At 43.1% G+C, this 20,127-nt stretch overlaps 1 protein-coding gene across 2 annotated transcripts in view; it reads left to right on the top strand.

Moving 5' to 3' along the window:
* Positions 1-20,127, top strand: part of LOC119442580 (mortality factor 4-like protein 1) — a 49,013-nt gene that overhangs the window by 10,484 nt on the left and 18,402 nt on the right. Inside the window, exons 5-10 of one of the 2 annotated variants that reach the window (XM_049662241.1) lie at positions 553-582; positions 6,956-7,050; positions 7,279-7,394; positions 13,475-13,576; positions 15,916-16,007; positions 17,262-17,364. In XM_049662241.1, the coding sequence (XP_049518198.1) occupies positions 553-582; positions 6,956-7,050; positions 7,279-7,394; positions 13,475-13,576; positions 15,916-16,007; positions 17,262-17,364 (538 nt within the window). The remainder of the gene's footprint in view (positions 1-552; positions 583-6,955; positions 7,051-7,278; positions 7,395-13,474; positions 13,577-15,915; positions 16,008-17,261; positions 17,365-20,127) is intronic. The other variant, XM_049662242.1, reaches the window with a different exon arrangement.

Raw genomic sequence — 20,127 nt, 5'->3', positions numbered from 1 at the left:
GGACTTCATATTTTTCTTTAGTGTCCCTTTAAGCACAAAGAGCAAATTTTTTTTTTTTTTATTATGCATCACACCAGAAGGGAAAAAAATTTTTTTTTAAACACTATGTTAGGAACTGGAATGATTTGTCACTAGGTTCTTGAACTTTGCTGCGTGATGTTCATTGACCTCTTCAGCTAGAACCTGATGTGTCAATGCAATAACCGGTGCTTAGTTTTTCTGTTCAACTACGTACAGCTATGGTGGGTGGTAACTAAGGTTTGGCTTAACTGCAGTTAACATTCCTTTGCAACTAACATGTTAATAAGTGGCTCAAGGGCTCATGTGCACTTTCTTTTCTTATTGCTTAGCAAGTGTGCAAGTGACAACCTTGCAAGTGCAAGCTATTAAAACTACTCCAGACATTTGCACAGCCCTTCCAATTCGCTGTCATCACTAAGTTGAAAAGTGCTTTGTGGTATATTGTATGGCCCTTTGTTTTTGCTTTTGGAGCTCTCTCTCACCCCCTCAGTGTGTTTGTGTCCATGTGTTTTTGTTTCTTGGGTGGCTCAGGTCCTCCGCCTCTCACTCGCACTCTGCTTTGTAAGTACCACCCTCCCCCCTCACTCCATGTACAGTTACCCTTGCTGCCTGGCTGCCTGCCCACTTTGCCTTGCTATATAGTCTGCGGCCTGGATACCAGTACAAGCTCCAAATTTTATGCTTCAATGCTACACCCATTTAGCACAGTGGAGACATACTAGCATAAACGTATGCTAGAAGGCATAGACGCAAAGAGGAATGTAGATAGCGCCATCTTGTGACACTGCATTTGGCTTGCCTGCTGGTGTAGAGTTTCTGGCAGTCCCATAATCATCCTGAAGTGCAAACAAGACAGTGGTTAGAGACAAAGTGATAAAAACTAGTCGAGCGAGGGACATCTCAATGAGCTGAAGCTAATGTTGCGGCAAGGGGATTTGTCTAACCCTGAAGAAGACAAGTCCCCTTAACGAAACGTTGCCACCAGCCTGGACCGTTCCATATATAACTGCTGCTAACTGTCCTGAAGTAATTTTCATATGTTTCCTCTACATTGTGTTTATTGTAGTGTCACAAGAGTTTGCCGCCAGTACGATTATTATTGGATATGTCCTCTGCTAATCTACTATCCGTCTACTCTAGTAGGCCTGCGCTGTGTTACAACTCTCAATAAAAGCTTGCGTAGCAGTGGCCACAATCAGAGCCAGGAGATACTGGGATCAACATGCTTTGTCTTGTCTGTAGCCTCTTGTGTCTGTGTGAACTGCATTGCATCTTGCGCGGTTTGCAGTAGAGGCAGCGTTAGGAAGCCCACATTTGGTGTGGGCGGTTACAATGTAGTATGTTTCTATCGCAAAAAAGGTGCACACCGCTCAAGCTTGTCTGAAGTACAGTTGCGCCTTTTTGCCTTTTTATAACACAGACATAGCAGATTTTCATGTGCTGCAAAATTAATCTCAAGCGTTGTCACTCCTGCTCTACTCCTGCAGCAACGTGGAGGACATGTGATACTCTAGTTATGTGCAGTATTAGTTATGGGAGATTGATTATTTCATTGTGCTCATCAGCGGTGAAACTGTTCTTGCTAGTTGTGCAAGTGCTGATCTAAAGGTGATAACAAATGAATGGCACTGTCCCTCCTGATATTGATAAGTTGCATCTGCTGGTGCCTGATTTCTCAGTGAATTGGATTGTGGATAGGTCCAAAATCATTCCGCATGTTGTAAATTGTAATTTCTATATTTTGCATTACATTATTCAGAGTAAAGGTAGATGTGCATTTGATTGGGCTTGAGTTTTCAGGTATCATGTCATATCTTGACATTTTCTATGCTTTAGCACCATTTGTGAGGGCTTCGTCACAGTTATTTGTGCTAACTTTATAGTATTTGAAGGGATAGTGCATACAACTGAGATATTTTTTCTAAAAGGGTTAAATTGTTATGAGAGGGTTCGGCTAGCTTCGTTGCCTCTTGTAATTTTGCCATGTGTACTTGGTTGCCAGTGTGCACAATGGTTTTGCAGTCAAGCTTGATGGAACTGTAAGTTTACTTTCAGTAAGGCTACTGCTATGTATTGCTCATATTTACAGCTACTGACATTTAGAGCTTGTATTGGTAGACAGCGGGGAATAATTGCTCAAATTAAAAGTGCATGCATAAAGATTGTGCATGATGTTTTCCCACTGCTTGTAGCATGGGAAGAGAAAATTGTGCATGTCAAACTGAATTAAATGCTTAAACAGCGCAATAAGGCATCATAAAATCTCATTGAAGGTTAGCCTCTGTCTGCTGGTCATGGTAACGTGACGTGCTCATAAAATATTTGCCAACAGAATTTGGCCTCTGCCATCTTTCAAAGAACCAGATGCCAAAACTGCAAAGCCTTATTGTCTCTGCAAAAGGCACATTAAATTAAAAGCAACATTGTAAGCATATCATAATTAAAGATGGTGTAATAGTATGTGCAGTTGTGGACATTTAAAATATGAGCTCCTGCCGTGGTAGCTAAGTGGCATGTCGTTGTGCTTCCCAGTACAAGCATGTGGGTTTGATCCCTGCTCAGGCAGCCGCATATCAGTGGGGGCTGAAAGCAAGAATGCTCATGTACCAGGCATTGGCAGCACAATAAAGAACCCCAGGTGGTCACAGTTAATCCAGATTTCCCCACTATCGCGCACCTCATAATCATATTGAAGTTTTGGTATGTAAAATCTCGAAATTTACTTAATTAAAAAAAATATATATGAACAAGTTTAGTCTACTAGGTCGAGATAACCAAAAATCTATTTCAATCTGCCTTTATTATACCGTATTTTTCGGTCTATAAGTTGCACCTTTGTATAAGACGCACCCTCCTCAAAACAGCAGTTTTTCAGAAAAAAAACGTATATAAGTCGCACCGGTGTATAAGACGCACCTGTTCATTCGGTAAGCGATTTAAAAAAATTACAGTGACGTTTCAGTCCGTGAACACTGGTCGCGCTCAAGCGTATGGGTGCCATATACATGTATTTACACTCCAGGTGCATTTCTGCCGTCGTGGTTGCTGTGATGTTCCGTGTAAAGTCCAAGGGCGATAACATCGTCCCTGCGCGCCCTATGTTGTAAGTGCTAAGCGGCTTTAGTATGTGCGAGTGAAAGCATCCGACGGTGAGCCGAATCGTGCACAAGAGAGGAAAACGGGAAGGCAGCACGGGAGGGAGGGGGGGCAGCTTGTACTCCGGTAGCAACTGCGTAGTTTGCGCAGCGGCGCGCGCCGTATCTTAATAGCGATCTGTAAATGCGATGAATTCGAGGTCGTCCTGCTGCCGCTTGCGTTACCGCTCCGTCCTTCTGGCGCGGCACTCGGGAACTCGATCACGAGAACGTACCCGTCACCTCAATAGCGCGCACAGAACCCGTAGCAATAAACTCAACCAGCGCGCTTCATGTGGCCATAACATCAAATCCGATTTTGACGACAGTTTTCTGAAAAAAAAAAGTACATAAGTCGGATCGTTCTATAAGACACACCTACGAAAAATTCAGAAAAAAAACGCGGCTTGTACACCGGAAAGTACGGTAAATTCACAATGTCGAAATGGTTCAGGCCTTGCCCATATGTGTGTATATGGGAGGGGCCCGAGCCATTTTGACCTATCATGGAGGGTAAAGGGTGAATTTGCAATAAAAACAGATTGGAATAGTTTTAAATTATCCCAATCCTAGATTGCATTTCTTTAGTTCCCGCTTTCACTAGTTCAAGTAATGTCGACATGTTTTCAGCTTGTATGCATAGTGTGATGCCTACACCATATTTGGCAACCATATCTCGAGTTATTACTTGTGAAAGGTGTTCTGCTTTGTAATTTCTTGTTTAGATTTTGTGTGTACGCGACTGCATTATGTTCCACTTGATAATGCAGAGTCATGTTGTGCCTTATGTTGATCTTGTTACATTGTTTCAGCACGCCACATTTAAGGTGCACTGCAGCACCTGAAGCTGAACCTGCCAAGGTTGCCCTTGTGTTTCCCTCGTCCTCCTCTCCCATTACTCTTACTTGTGCTTTTTAAGTCTAGTTCTGTAGAACTGGTGCCAAGTGGCAGTAAAGGCCAATATTGACTGCACCAAATACACACAATCTGGCTAACAACAGGGCAGTCATGATTCTTGAGACAGCGGTAACAATTCCACAGCACATACTTTGCCAAGTACCAAGCATCAGAGGGAGAGTATGCTTACGCTTATCTTGAAGCCCTGTGTTTGCTGAAACTGTTGTGGAAGTAGTTTTGCATAAACAGCTCACTGTTGTTGTGAACCTTGTTTCGCATGTAAACATTCTCTTACACGGCACAACTGCTACGTTGCAAATGAGAACATGCTAATTTCCTGAAGCAAAGGTAGCGTCTGCGTGGCTGATCTCTCTTTAGTGTAAAGACAGAAACAAGTTGTTGCGGTCAACACATCATGCAGAGTAAGAGCAGCATTTTAATTTTGAACATGTGATTTGCTGCTAACACTTAACTAGGAGAAATTTCCCAAGTCCTGGGCAGCACACTGTCTGCACACTTATGCTAAAATTTTTTTTGTAAGATTAAAATACTGGATGGGTGAGTTGTAGTTGTTAGTTTTCCAAGTTACAACGCAGAATTTTTTGGTGATCTTTTTCGATTTTATACAGCAGATACCCTTTGAGCCAAACTTGGTTAATAAGATGTATTCTCTAATGAGTAGAGGTGTTGAATAATTAAATTTAAAATCAAATCTAATATAAGATATTTTGTCATTTCTAAAGCAACATGAACTATGAAGTTTGCGTGGAGTCCATCTGGCAAAAAGAAAAATCAGGCTTATATACATTGGTACATGCATGTAATATCATTCGGGCATAGGTTGCCTGAAAGCGAGCTATTCTTTTTTTAATTACTGGAAGTTATCAAGCAGAAGGTAGCTGTCCCTGGCATTCACTCGGGAACTGGTGCCCTTGTGCAACAGTAGCAGCTATCCCGTAGCAGAATCATTCAAACCAGTTCTTTGGTTCGTCGGTCCATCGTTCAGATATCGAAAGAAACGAATATTTGACAACTTCGAATAGTGAATCGAATAGCAGGGACGATTCGATTCATATTCGAAATTTCAAATATTCACACACTCCGACTAATGAGCTAAACTGCTAGGAGATTCTTGTGTAGCTTTTATTAAGATCTGTGCTTTTGCTGGGCTATATTGCCACATCCTATATCGTCGCCGTGTGTATGTGCCCGGCCATGGAAACGACGCTGAAGTAGTGCGCGGGTAGAAAAACAGACGACAACGACGTTGCGTTGGCTGTTCATATAAAGTGCTTATATACATGCTGTACGCCGGCTTTCACGTCTCCTACGAGGTTGTGACACTGGTGGAGGTGCGGGGTAGGATTGCCTCATGCTTGGCACCCCTTCGCGGAGCCATCCATCAAACGCGGGATTGCCTTCGTTCGTCGAAACTCCTGTTCACCAGTACAGCCGCCGCCTGCTAGGCCTGACGCCCGAGTTCAACCCCTTGCAGGACCCTGCCGGACCGCGTCTATGTACTACCGCCATGGCCACTGCAACTCCGTCGCAGGTGACGCTACAGCATCCTATGGTCCCAGAAAGTTTCTATGGGGACGCCATTGAAGGTGTTCAAGATTGACTGGACCAGTTCGAGCATGTCGCCAGTCATAATGAATGGGGCTCCCAGCAAAAGCTAGCTGTCTAATGTCTATTTTGCTCTTCGAAATAGTGCGTGGACGTGGTTTGTGAACCGGGAGAGGAGCCTGACCACATGGGATGCCTTCCGCACCTAGCTGCTAGACACATTCCCTAGCAGCGACAGAAAATACAATGCGCAGCGCCTTCTTGAATCTCCTGTTCAGGAGCCAAATGAGAGCGTTGCCATGTTTGCAGAAGATATGGCTCGCCTTTTCCGCAGAGCAGATCCTGAGATGGCCGAAGAAAAGAAGTTGCGCTATCTTTTGCGGGGAGTGAAGGAACAACTGTTTTCCGGACTAGTGAGGAATCCACCGACGACAGTGTCCGAATTTACCAAGGAGGCTACCGCTATTGAACGGGCATTACAGCAGCGGTACCACCAATACGATCACGCGAATTCACCAACGAATGCTTCACTGCTACCTGAGGGCGGCGGCACATCTCTGCGTGAAGTTATCCGAGAGAGGAGATCCGGCAGCTCGGAATTGCTCCCATGGCACCAGCGGTGGCTTCTGTCGCTGATGTCGACCGGGAGGAAGTTCGACAGGCCTTTTCTTCGTCCGACTGGCAAGCGGTGCCACGACGATGCACATACGTGGAAGCTCTTTGTCGTCCACCTCCCGCCACTTCGATGCTGCTGACACCGTCGACCACTCCAACGCAGCCACCGCCGCCATCCCCGACGCCCTATCTTCGACAGTCACAGCCGCCACCAGGAATGCCGTATCGTCGACAGCCAATCGCTGCGCCGCGGTCTTACGGAAAATTCCCTGCGGGCTATCCGCTTTGAAAAACCAATTTGTGGTGCACCGCTGACCGCCGGCTGCTATGCTTTCATTGCGACGAAGCACGGCATGTTTATCGAGCTTGCCACTACCGCGCAGCTGGGTTTCCCAGATTTCCCACCAACAAAGTTACCCTCGATTTGACGCTCCACGTACATGCGACGACAATCCTTCAAACTTTCAACCTATATCGTCGCCGCGGGGCACATACCTGCGGCGACGATATAGGATGTGGCAATATTTATCATAACATGAAGATGTTTGCAAAGCATCTTTATGTTTGTCTTAAAAGGCAGCCATGCCTTACACTCAAGGAGGTATTAGAGCTTAAAAACAGCTAAGAGCTCTCAACATTTCTTCTTCTGCTGTGTGAATAACAATAATAATTGTAAAGAATTGAATATTCATGTCTACTAGTGTATTGGGTTTTTTTTTCAGAAAAGGAAAAAAAAATAAGACTACTAAACCAAAGAAAGAGATAGACAAGGAGCGCTCCTCAACTCCATCCCAAGAAAAGCCTCAGAAACAGAAAGGTGTGTGCTGGCTTTCTTCTAGCCTGCCATGTACATACAGAACCTGTTTGGCTTCCCCTTGTCGATTTGTGTTACTGATGGAATTTCCTCCACCTTGTGGATTTCTGCAGAACTAATTTGCTCATAGTTATCGTTTTTTGGAATGACTTGTCTGCCACGGTGGCATATTTGTGTAATGTGTGCTTCAGGAGGCTTTGGTTCAAAGTGTCTCTACCATCATGTCAACAGGTGGTGCAGCAGCATCGGCAGCCACTTCCCACCAGCCAGCCTCTAGTCAGGCTTCAGAGTCAGGTGGAGAAAGCCACAGAAAGAAACGGAGCCGTCTGGACCCCCATGTTGAGTCGGTAGGACTCTCCAAGCAGACTCTCTTGCTGTGATTTGCTAGACTGAAAGCTTTGGCCTCAACAAGCCAGTGAGGTCAGAGCAGTCACTCATGCATGTGACTGCTCGCAAGGTCCTGAATGGACACTAAAATGAACTTTAATTTTGAATGTATGTGATGAACCGCTTAACGAAAGCTCATTATGGCACCATTTTGCAGAGTTGAAGCAGTCCGAACTTATTATAAAATGCAAAACGAGAACAGATGGTTGGTGACCTGGTTGTCATCACTTATTTGAAGTGCTGTGCAGTGATTGAATAACAGGCATAAGATTGGTTGGTAACCTAATGAATATTTATGAATTCAGCACAATTAACCCTCCGACTGTTGGTCTTTCTTCATGTGCTAGTTTAGTGGACATTTTGTGCAACATATAAACTGTTTCTTCATCGTCGCTTTCTTCAGACACCGAATTCATCAACAGCTTACAAATCCCATCATCTGTCAAAATGCAGATAGACCTGCCATACTGGTTTATCATGGCTGTCCGGCTGAGACTGGGTCACAGTGTACCGAGACATTTGCTCCACCTGCCATTACAAATTTAACTTACAAGTTTTAGGTGTCTTTACGACCTCGCTATAGATGGTACAATAGGTACTACGTAATGTCTATTTATGCACGAGTTGTTTTTTCAGAGGCAGGGAATGGCCTGAAAAGAAAATGAGTATACTCGGGAGTGGCAGTCAAAGCGTTAATGAATTGAACATGATTTTATTTCATTGCACCTTTATGAAAAGTGCTCTCATGCCATATTGTTCTTTGTGATGCCTAGGAAATTGTCAATATAAGCTGTAAATATAAGCAAGTCCAATGACTTCAATCAACAGTTGACCTGGGATCTGCATACCTGTTTTTCCACTGGGCACAGGGCAGCCACTTATAAAGTGCACATTTTGTTGTCATTATTGGCACTAAACATCAGGATCACTATAGTGACTGAACATTATATTGTAGACATATAGTGTTATATTATGAATGGTGAATAGTAAACTTGATGTCTAAATTAGAAACGAATAGTAATTCTGGTCGATTAATTTCTCGTTGAATAGTTCAAATAATATTCTTGTACACCACCTACAGTGGAATATCGTTAAAACGATCTTCACGGAAACCCGAAAATAAATCGTATCATCCAACGTATTAAACCAAATCGTATTATTATTGGGAAGAGAAAAAGAAACATATCACGAAAAATGCATTATGCAGAATCGTATCAACGAGATTCCACTGTATTTGTCAAAGAGCAATGCTGCAGCATTAGGCTGGTACAAGTACAAGTTTTTTGCAGTTCAAAGCTAATAATTGTTGTCCTTGCTTAAAAACTTGACACTACAGCCAGCTGACAAAAAAAAAAGGGGGGGGGGGGGGGGATCTTGAAAACCACTTACTTTCAGTGCTGTTATTCAAATATTTTTATGCACAAACACAATTAAATTTTTTTTTACAATGCCAGCAGTGCAGAAAATTGATTTAGATTTTTGGTTTGTGTTGTAATTCAGTATACTTGAATTACATGATGGTTAAGGCCACCGGGGCATTTTGAATTCACCTGTCACTCGGCTCGATGTGCGTTGCACGTCGTCGCGATTTCGTGAAGTGCAGATGTCGCATGTGACTTTGACTGCGCCAACTGCATGATGCCAGCAGTTTGTGGTTACAAGAACTGAAATTTGCGTGAGTTTGTATGAATTCATACTTCACCTAAAGCACAAAAAAAAGAGTGAGGACACAAGAAGGAAAGCCAGACAAGGCAAACATTTGTCTCGCCTGGCTTTCCTTCTTGTGTGTGTCCTTGTGTGTGTGTGTGTGTTTTTTTTTTTTTTATGCGCTTTAATTCAAGTATGATTTTAAGCAGTGTTAGTGCATATTCAGCTCGATTGCTTCGACCGTCACATGAGCTTAACTCATTCCATCGAGTAAACGCAGAGACCAACTTAATAGACGCATTCGCTATAATTTACGGCTGGTCACTTGCACGTCCACACGCCACTTCTATGGCCTTGAGTATATCCCGTGCATGTAATCTCGGGTGCCATCACCGATGAGCCGCTCGATGGGAGGCAAATTTCTTGCTACGGTTCCTGCTTGCCACCATGCAAGAGAGTGGCAAATTTTGATCACGACAGCACTGCCTTGGCTGTTAAGCTTTATCTGCACTGCTTCACCCAGTTTCGGCGACCGAAGTTACTGTTTGGTTGCCGAGAAACCACATCGCTAACGAAAGCAGCAATACGGGAACAACCTGAATGGCACCATTTGCATACATTGTGCTCCTGAATGATGTTCTAAAAATCGAGCGAGACTGTACGGAATCCTAAACTTTGATAATCTGAAAAATTGGTCGGTGGCATGTTTTAGGTCTGTTTGATTTGCCTGCACCATCTGAACCAGTTCATGAGGTGCCGCACCCTGCCATCTGTATCAGTGGCGCAGCACTGGCGCCCTCTGAACCATGCTGTTCGTTTCAAAAAGTGCACAGCTGGTTCTCGATTTTTCTGCACCCTCCCTACTGACGGTGACGGATCGGTGCAGACATGCAGATGCGAAACATCAGCACAGCAGACGACGTAACACATGGACATAAGCGTTGTTGAAACATCGCTTACGCTAGTCTGCTGCGTCTACACAATGCTGGTTGTGTTGTTGACGTCGCATGTGTACACTAGCAGGTTGTGTATTTTCCATAGCCCCAATTCACTTGTTCGTGCTGATCAAACCAATGCTATTTCGGATTAAGCATCATGTCTCTGCCAATTAATTGTCAGTGCTAGTGGTTTTCTTGTGTTCTTATCGCCCTCTAAAACTGATAAATAAGATGAGTGAAAAAAAAAAAAATTGCGTGCACGTTCGCCAGGGAAGACAGGAGAACTTTGAATATATTCGGTGGCGCACATTGTCTGATCATCTGTAATGTAAGAATGGTTAATATTATTTAACCAAACACATAGCGTCTATGTGCTATCACGCTCAGTATGAGCAACAACAGGAAAGCACATCACAAAGCGCTCGCATGTTGTCGCTCATACTGAGCCTGGTAGTGCATGTGTACTACTTCTTGCTGTTTTTAAGACCAAACACCTTGTAAACAGCCATATAGCTGCGGTTCGAGGCTGTTCAAATTTGCGTGGATGGCACACATTAGGTGGTGTTACATCTGACGTATTTGCTAAAAGTGGAGGTCAGGGTCATTGTGGTATCAGCGTCAAAGGCATTCCACTGAGTCATCATGAACACTGAGATGCTGACAAATTCAGCACTCCTACAAGTGGGTGTGTCTCCATTCTACCCAGGTGACTTGCCCATGACGTCATTGTGAAGCCGTCTTCAGAAGCACATGTTATTCAAGGTGCGGGCTAATTGCCGAGAAAGGGGTGGGTGCATATTCAGCAAGCTGCTCAAGCTAGTCGCATCCAAGTGGCTGCTACTCACCAACGCCCAGTGTTGTGTGTCATGACAACCCATCAAGCCAGTCGAGAAGTTGTTAGCAATGTTGGGGAGCAACTTTCCTTCTGGTAGCTTTAATTGTTCGCCTCTGCCGGTCATTGCTGTAACAATGATTGTGGTGTATTCGCTTCCCCCTTTTCGTGATCATCTGAGGAGGAGCGGTGCATGTGCTTGTATTGACCTTCTCCTCAAAGGCGGAGTTTTGCAACGTCTACATGACCACCAGCTTGGCCGATTAAGACATGAGCTGTTTTCCTAGCGAGTGACCTAGGGAAGATGGAAGTTTCTTTAAAAGACATCCTCTGTGCGTGGGGTGGGCTCCAAGAACAATGTAGCTGCATGCTACGAGTTAACATGTACTGCACTCTGTACTTCGGCTAGTACAAGTATGCCTTTCTCTGTAAATAAGTTTGCCCAATTTCCCCCAGGTGAATAAACCCCCTGTTTCATTTCTCCGACCTCCCGAACTCTTACTCATCAACAAGGAAGCAAATCTCGTTAGAAAGTTTGAATGATGGTGTGGGTCAGCTCAGCCTCCCTGCGACGCCCCGGTAGCGTAGGCCAGCTACCCGTTTTGAGACGCTTCGGTGACCCTTTGTGTGATGCCCGACTCCGGGACCACGGTACCCAAATCCTACAGCGGACAAACATTAGGCCTGCACCGCGTCTGCACTTTGGTATTTGTTTCGAGTGTTGCGTTGTGCCTGCACCACTGATGTCAAGTGGCACAATGTCTGAACTTCTCATGCTCCGTCATGAGCGGGTCCACTGTGGTGGGTGCAGGCGAATCAAACGGATCTGTCATCTTTGGTTTGTCTTTGGTATGAGTCGTGTGAATGACAATGCAACTTGCTAACTGAAACTGTCTGTTGTTTGTTTTTAAATTTATATTTGTTCGTTCTGCATAATTTGAAAATCCGGAATACTGAAATTTGATCAGAAGCAAATACTGAATAGCATAACATTTGATCGAATATTAAAAAAATATCGAATTTGCCCAAGCCCAGTCATTATACACTTAGTGATATATGTCTACCATTTTGGTCAAAAAGTTGTTGTATTTGAACCTTGGCAAGTTCCTAGCTGGTATCCCATGGGCTTTATGCTTTCAAGCTTTTTATTCCTAATAAGACACAAATTACGATCGACTGTTGATACGTGTGTGAAACACATTTTATGTCGGGGGGCTTATAGACTCCACTGAAAGCAAATCAAGGTGGTAGAATGACTCTTTGTGCATTTTATGTTGAATCATCATAATTACAGAGTAAGTAAATATTTGAAGATTGTAAAGTCAGTCATGCTACGTTTCTTCACAAAAAAGATTGAATCAGCCGCTCGAATTACATGCACAAGTTATTTACTGGCCACAATCATATAGAGAAAGAAAGAAATATATTTCGAGGTGGCTACCGACATGTTCTCGTCAAACGTCATGCAAGACATGGTAGTGCCTTCACCAAAGCAATACTCTGTAACGATACACATCACTCAGAAGTAAAATGGAAGTAATATGCAGTGATTCCACTCCCGCGCCAAAGTGCACCAAATGGGATTTACTGCGCTATCCTGATACAATCGACGAAAACTAACTGCACCAAACAGTCTCGGATTTGATGGCGTCTGTCGCAGACAATTGCACTACCGGAGAATTAAAACATGCAACGTGATGATAGAGCGAGCCTTAGTTGTGACTGTCGAAGATAAGGCGTAGGGGATGGCGGCGGTGGCTGCGTCGGAGTGGTCGACGGTGTCAGCATCATCGAAGTAGCGGGAGGTGGACGACAAAGAGCTTCCGCGTATGTGCATCGTCGTGGCACCGCTTGAAAAGTCGAAATGGCCGCTCGGGCTGATGCGGAGTGGCAGTTCACAATGCATTATGTGGGAACGGTCCCACAGTTGCGACGCAACAGCGGGGGTTTCTCCACGAGATCTGCAATGGATGGAAATGTTTAACAAGCTTCTCATAAGAACGTACAAATTATTCGGGTCCTTGAATGTAATTTGCAACTCACTTTTTCGAAATACTTCAGGATGTGAAAAAATCAGCTGCTTCCAAGTGCCAAATTGCCTGCTCCAAAGTGTTCAAAAATGAAATTTCTGGTGCTCCAAAAATTGCTCCAAATCAGAAGTCCGCAGGAGCATCACTGAATATGGGTTAGCAGAATGATCAATTTACCCTAAACCTAATGCATGTGCTCTGTTCCTTGCTACCACTACACAGAAATGGCAAAAATAGGTTGCATCTACAAATGTGCACGCCATGTCTGAAGGGGTTAGAGATGCTAAATGGGCAGGGGATTGCTATGTAAGCAGCTCCAAATTGAGATGTTGAGGATGATAGGCTGACATGAATTATAGTGCAAAAGGTCTTTACATTCGCTTAATTTGACGATCTCTCACAGCTTTCTTCATTGCATAGTTGCATTAGGATGGTGTGTAAATGCTGTGAATCTGTTACCAGATTGCCTTAGTGCACGAAAAAGCTTCATAATTCTTTGTGTAGTGCTTCACTAATGTGCAACTGTGCTATCCGTAATCGCTGTGAATGTCTAGTTTTATGCTAGCTGTGCTAAAGGCATTTTCCTCCCTAAGGAGGAAGCATTTTTGGCCCGAGTGGAGATCAAGGTGCGTATACCGGATGAACTCAAGCCTTGGCTGGTAGATGACTGGGACCTTATCACACGACAAAAAAAGGTAGGGCTGGCTCCCTCATTACTGCTTAAGACAGCTTTCAAAGAAAGGTCTATACTCTGTTTTGTACATGGCAGGCAACATTAAGAAGTCTAAGAGACTTCTTTCACTCCTTGCATTTGCAATAAGAAAAATTGTGCGTCACATGTGAATTAAAGGTTTGGGTATGCATTATGTAATTCAGTGTAATATAAGTCTTATACTTCTATGTAGTAAACTATGATGTATGTTTTACACTGAATGTGTCACAGATCTAAACCTCTTTGATGCTAAATAAGCAGAGTGGTATGTTTTTGTGACCAGTGGCATCAGGGCACTGCTTGCACTTGCAGCAGAAACATACCATGTAGCATACTGGAAGCACAAATGAGCACAAATAACCCAAGATTTAGCATTGTAGCTGTAATATATGAAGTAGTGAATCCGTAGAAAATATCGCAGGTCAAATGCAACTGCACATACTACGAAATGAGTGAAATGAAACTTCTATGACCACACTACTTGCATATTTTCTGCAGTGTTGCTTGCTAAGTACGAGACGGAATAGTGTTAGCTTTTTCTTGTACTAGCACACCAGAATGGAAAGTGAATAGGAAGAAATGAAGAACACCTCTTACACCAGATAACTTCAAAGTGAGATGTGTAATAAGGGCCTAGCTTGGTGCCAAGTGGGCGCTGGTTCCACAAGTATGCCTCTGTGAATGAACCACCCCGGTGTCATACGCAGCTGTGAATGTAAAAATGGAAATCCACTTTCTAGTTCACTTTTTTATGTTCACATTTCATTCTGGTGTGACTGTACTTTATATTGTTGCAATATTTTTTCATTCTGGTTATGCCATTGTATTTTCACAAAATTTGGATTTCATCCTAATGTAATGAAACAAATTGGCCTTGAGCACGGATTTGGAATGATGTTTATGGCTGTACGTCTAACAAGGAAATTTCAAATTGAGTTCTCAGTAGTACAGTGTGGCTATTTACCTAAATCTTTGTGGTGTTAAATGGTGATGTCACGGTACGTTTATGGAAAGCGACTTAAAGTAATATCGCTATCCATGTTTTCTATTCAAATGAAGGATGAAAGCATTTGATCTCAGAAGTGAAAGAAGAATATATATTTACATAAAGAAAGTGGAAACATAACACACATAAACAAAGGAAAAAAAAATGAAGAGCACTCTACACTGCTTATGTCAAGCACGGTTCTCATTAACTAAAGTCACCACAATTCTAATCCTGCAGTTGTTGGGTGTGTCCGACTACACAAGCACAGTAGAATGAGAGCGGGGTGCGGCTCGCCAACAGTTTGGGCACATGGTCGCGTCGGTGAAGAACGCCGAGCCGTCGTCGAAGGAAGGCACTGTCACTCCCTGAGCGAACTCCAGGTTGTCACGAGAAGGGACCTTCTGCTGGCTCAGGAGGTTAGGCAGTCCAGGTTCTGCCTGTAGTAATCTGTAAGCTCGAGCCCGTGGCCCGACAGCTCACTGCAGTCACGCGGTGGGATCTTGTCCTAGCTCCGGAGGCTAGGCAGACCAGGTTTTGCCGGTAGGAGTTTGGAAGCTCGGGCCCACGGCCAGACGGCTTACTCCCGCTCCCGGCGGACGCTGACTTCTTCGGCGCTCGCTTGCGTCCGAACACCACCACGCCGTTCTAGGGTCTCTCCCACATCTCTTCTTCGTCCTTTCTTTTCTCCTACGTCACCCATCGTGCACGGCCCTTAATGGTCGCTTTCTTTTTTAGTATTTTGTTTTGACGGCGCGTCAGATTTCACGCGCGTTGGTTCTTCGTCGTCGGCTTCTTGCTCTCGATGTTGTCTTTGCCGCACTGCTCTCTATCTACTACACTGGCTTCGCGCACTGTCACAACAGGTGACACGAAAAATAAAGACCTCTCTAACTATAGATCGGGTTGTGGCATCACAACATCTACCCAGAGTGTAGAGTTGCGAAGTAAAGCGTCATGTTGGAAAAAAAGACAATCATGCATAAACTGTTTCGATTCACTGATGATCTGAGATTTTGATGACTACAACATCATTCTGTGTCATTATTGTTCGGCAGTATGTCACAGAAGTATGAAAATTACATGATTTTGCTCCATGTTAAGGACCTAGGTCTAGAAGAAAAACACATCTGCGATGTCACATGGCAGCAATGTATCAGTATCATGGCTTTAACATGAAAAAAAAAAAAAAAACTATTTGGCTTAGCAAATTATGCCACTAGTGTCTCTTACAAAACTTCTTCACTATTGATGGATGTACAAAGCTATAAATTTCTTTCTCGTGAAGTTTTGTGTTATGAAGTGAACTGTGCAATTGTCGTTGCATCTGCACACAGCTTGTTCAACTTCCCTGCAATGTTACTGTGGACCACATTTTGGCGGATTATGTGAAACAGAAGACGTCAGTGAAAGGAATTTCATCTACCAAGTGAGTAGTCATGCCTTAACTTACCTGCAGTCAACTCAGTTTGCTTTTACTAGTTATGTCTCGTATTGCTCTGAAAAATACATTGAGTAAAGGAACTACAAATAGATAGACCCATAACCTTCACGGTCATGTTGTATTCGTAGGACCTGTGATATGGATATCAGTGGTGGCAAACACCTAGAGACTGAGCAATAGGGATATAAAGGCAAACTAATAGCTATAGTGATGTCAGCGAGTGTGTGATGCATTTACTAGTAGTTGAGTGAGAGAAAAATGCGCAGTATATTGAGGGGTTTGGACTTGCAGCCATCCGTTGCCATGGCCGTGAGTGGTGCTGGCTAACACTCCCAGGGCTAATCTTGTACACGTACACAAATAGCCAAGAAAGTTGGTGGGAGGACAACAGCTGTCGCGGTAGCCTAATGATAGAGCACCGCACACATGTAATGTGGAAGATGTGGGTTTGACTCCCACATGCAGCGAATTGTCTCTTTGCCCACTTTCGTTTCCATTTTTCTTATTATTTCTAGGTATAAATTAAAAAAAAAAGGAACAGTTATTTACCCATATGTTTTCCCTAGCTTCATTGTCTGTTTGCTTCATATGGCGATACTACTAAAACTACTACTATGTAGCTTACACTAAAATGATCAACACAAACTGGTCAAGTTTTCAAATAATGGTATCATTCAAACCAGGAATACACTGCACTTTCTCGCGAAATGATGCAGTAAATGTTATACCTAGATGAGCGTCTAGCCAAGATCATTTGTGTAATTGTTACTGTTCATTTTTTTTTTTACTCCAGACAACATGACAACCCAGATAATCAAAATGATACCTTTAGGCAAATCATGTAATTTTGAAATGGAAGCCAGCGAGCATACAAGACATGTTCATTTATTGGCACTGGTCCAAGAAAGCTTTGGACTGGTGCCAATTTTGAGGTATCAGTGCCTAGAATCTGCTGTGAAATGCATTGATGCTCCATGCGTCAGTGTTTTCAAATGCATGAGGAGGTCTTTTAAGCACAACAATACTGGAATATCAGTGTGCTTTTGCAGCAAGAGTCACATTCAGTGGCACATTTTTATATGCCCACTATGTCTCTTGAATTCACTGTTGCTGATAAAATATTGCTGATGAAATGTTGCTGAAAAACTTGTGTCTATATCTGTACTGCACTGCCTAGAACTTTTTGTGTGGCTGACTGCAAAACACAACATACTTAGAGTCCTATTTCTTTTTACACAGGGAGAGTGCTGTCCTTGAAGTGACGAATGGGCTCAAGGAATACTTCAATGTGATGCTAGGAAGCCAACTTTTGTACAAATTTGAACGGCCTCAGTATGCCGATGTAAGTTTTGTCTTTGATAATATCTATGCATGATTGTTTTGTCAAAAGTGTATCTGTTATATTATGCCATGCTAAATGCAAGTGTGTAAGGTGGTGTAAGGTCTTTGTTTAAGAGAGTAGAATGTCCAGTCAGTGGTATTATAACACAGGAAGTGACATAATAGCTACATAGAGGCATGCAGGGCCGGTATTTTGTAGCTATGCCTTTAAAGTAATAATGCCTTTTCGCGCTTATCGCGCTCTGTCAGTGGTCAGAGCGACGGTCCGCTCGCGCTATCAACGTTGATATCATGAGCGGACCGTCGCTCTGACCACTGACAAAGCGCGATAAGCGCGAAAAGGCATTATTACTTTAAAGGCATCGCTACAAAATAGCGGCCCAGGCTAGGCTAGATCTGCCTGCGGTAGCGTAACTCATCTCACTCAAGATCAAAGATTTAACACCAGAAACGTGATAGAGACATGTGCACTACCAGAATGTAATTGTCGCACGGGCTTTGAATAAATTTTAAGAAAGTCCTGTAAAGGTTCGAACATGAAAATATTGTTACAGTGGAACCCAGTTAGAACGGTTTTCAAGGGATTGCAGAAGAAAAATGTAACAGCCTTTTAAAACACAACAGTGAGGAAGGCTACAAATCGCCACAGCAATGTCAGAAACAGCTTTGAGTGGCAGCCAGTACTGTTATTGCACGCCTCAGCACTCGTACTGTGACTGAAGATCGCGCGCGCACATGTGCAATCAAGGGATACGGATTTGTTCAGTAACGGTGGCCCCTTTTCACTTTTAATATGCTTCATTGCGTAACATGGATGTATTGTGGCGAGGCTGACTTTAGAGAAAAGGTATAAAACACAATTTCAAGAAACTCTTACCTGAACTGACGATCGCATACTTCTGGTGTATAGAGGCACGGTCACAGGCAGGACTTGACAAGCTGAAGCATGAGTATACGTTTATCGTCTTCGTAGAAACGTGCGAGAGCAAATTTGCTTCTGCACCGCTAAATTTACGTGACTGCTGCATTCAAGTGCAACGTAGGATGCGGGAGCATTACATAATGGTGACGTGTCAAATAGGAACATAATACATAGGTGCCAATGGACTTAAGGTAGCAACTGCGAAAATGCGACATAGTAGCCGGTGAAATTCAACAGCAAGGAACGTCTCAGTTGGGGCTTCACTGTATTATTCTCTTATTATAGCATAGAACTTGGTGATGCCTTAGCCATCATACCTGTCAGTGCTCATGTTCAGTTATCTTCATATGACTCGCAAATCTATAATTCTCGCTACAGTACACAGGCATGATTTTTGGCACTGGATGCGATAAGTTATACTTTCAATGTAATAGCTACATTGATTGGTTGAACCATATACATTACCACTCACTTTATTCCTTTAAACTCGAGAAGAAAAGCAGTTGTTTTAGCATACATTAGTACTCACTTTATTCCTTTAATCTCAAGAAGCATCAAAAAAGGAAGAAACAAACATTACAATGCCCCCCCTCTCCCCCCCCCCCCCCTCTAAAAAAAAAGTGACTGAAGACGTTAAAATTAAGGGCACTGCTTGCCAACTTCAGGGCATTACCTCGCTTTTACTGTGTGCTTGTCTGGAGTGTTTTTGTTAATTCTGCAGAACATTTATATTTGTGCACAATGGCCCGTCCTAGTGTTCAACTTTTACAAAACTGCCTTTCTTGCTGTTGACACTGTATTTTGGCTTGTGTGAATATGGGCCTGCGTGTGCAAGCTTTTAAGTGTGACCACATTGAACAAGGAAAGGCACATGAACGTATGCAGGAAATCGAGAATAAAAAGTGCTGTCCATCGGCTTTTGCGCTTAAAAGATTATAAGCAGACATCAGGGACATCTGCTTACAACCTTTATATAAGTGCTGGTTATGGCAAGGCAACCATGAAGTGGAAGCTATGCTATGTGTGTGGAAAACATTGTTCTTATTTATTTGCCACCTGCAGCAATCACTCAGCTGCTGTGGTGCACTGCTGAGCATCAGGTCACAGGATCAATTCCTGACTGCCATGATTGCATTCCAATAAAGGCAGAATGCAAAAAAAAGCTCTTGCATTTAAATTTAGGTTCAAGTTAAACAACCCAAGGTGGTCAGAATTCAAAGCACTTCGCATTAGTCTCTCCATAGTCCTCTGAAAAGCTACTTTGAGGCGTGAAATCCCATCAGCTGTTGATATCACTACATTGTTTTGTAGCTTTTCACATTTCACTGGGTGTATGAAATTTCAAAAGGAGTGCCTTTATTTCATTCTCATCGTGTATCTTAAATATTGCAAGGTGAATAACTTTCATTCACACACACTTGCTTTTGTAATTGTTTTTGCACCCTTTAAGAGGCACTTAGCACTGCAATAACTACATATGAAGATAATGCCACCTGGCTGCTTGAATTCCTAAGTAGCGCATGGGCTGTGTGAAGTGTCTTTGTATTGAATTGAATTGAATTTATTTGCCAGAAGGATACAAAAATGACGAAAATACATGAGAAGCATCTGGATCCTTAGCATCAAGCTAGTTTGGATCCATACATGAATAATAACAGAGGTTTATATTTATACAATATCGATTTCAACAGTTGTGTGTTCATGCAGGTAGCAGACATCTTGTATTGTAATTATAATTCAACGTTAAAACAGGTCTTTGTAATGGCGTTTCAGCATAAGAAAAAAGTATTTACTTTGTTTTACGTGCACAGGAAGACTGTTCCACAAAGTACAACCAATGCT

The sequence above is a fragment of the Dermacentor silvarum genome, chromosome 2, assembly GCF_013339745.2.
Source record: "Dermacentor silvarum isolate Dsil-2018 chromosome 2, BIME_Dsil_1.4, whole genome shotgun sequence".
Taxonomy (NCBI): Eukaryota; Metazoa; Arthropoda; class Arachnida; order Ixodida; family Ixodidae; genus Dermacentor; species Dermacentor silvarum.
The sequence above is the reverse complement of the archived record's forward strand: the minus strand, read 5'-3'. Positions and strand labels throughout refer to the sequence as shown.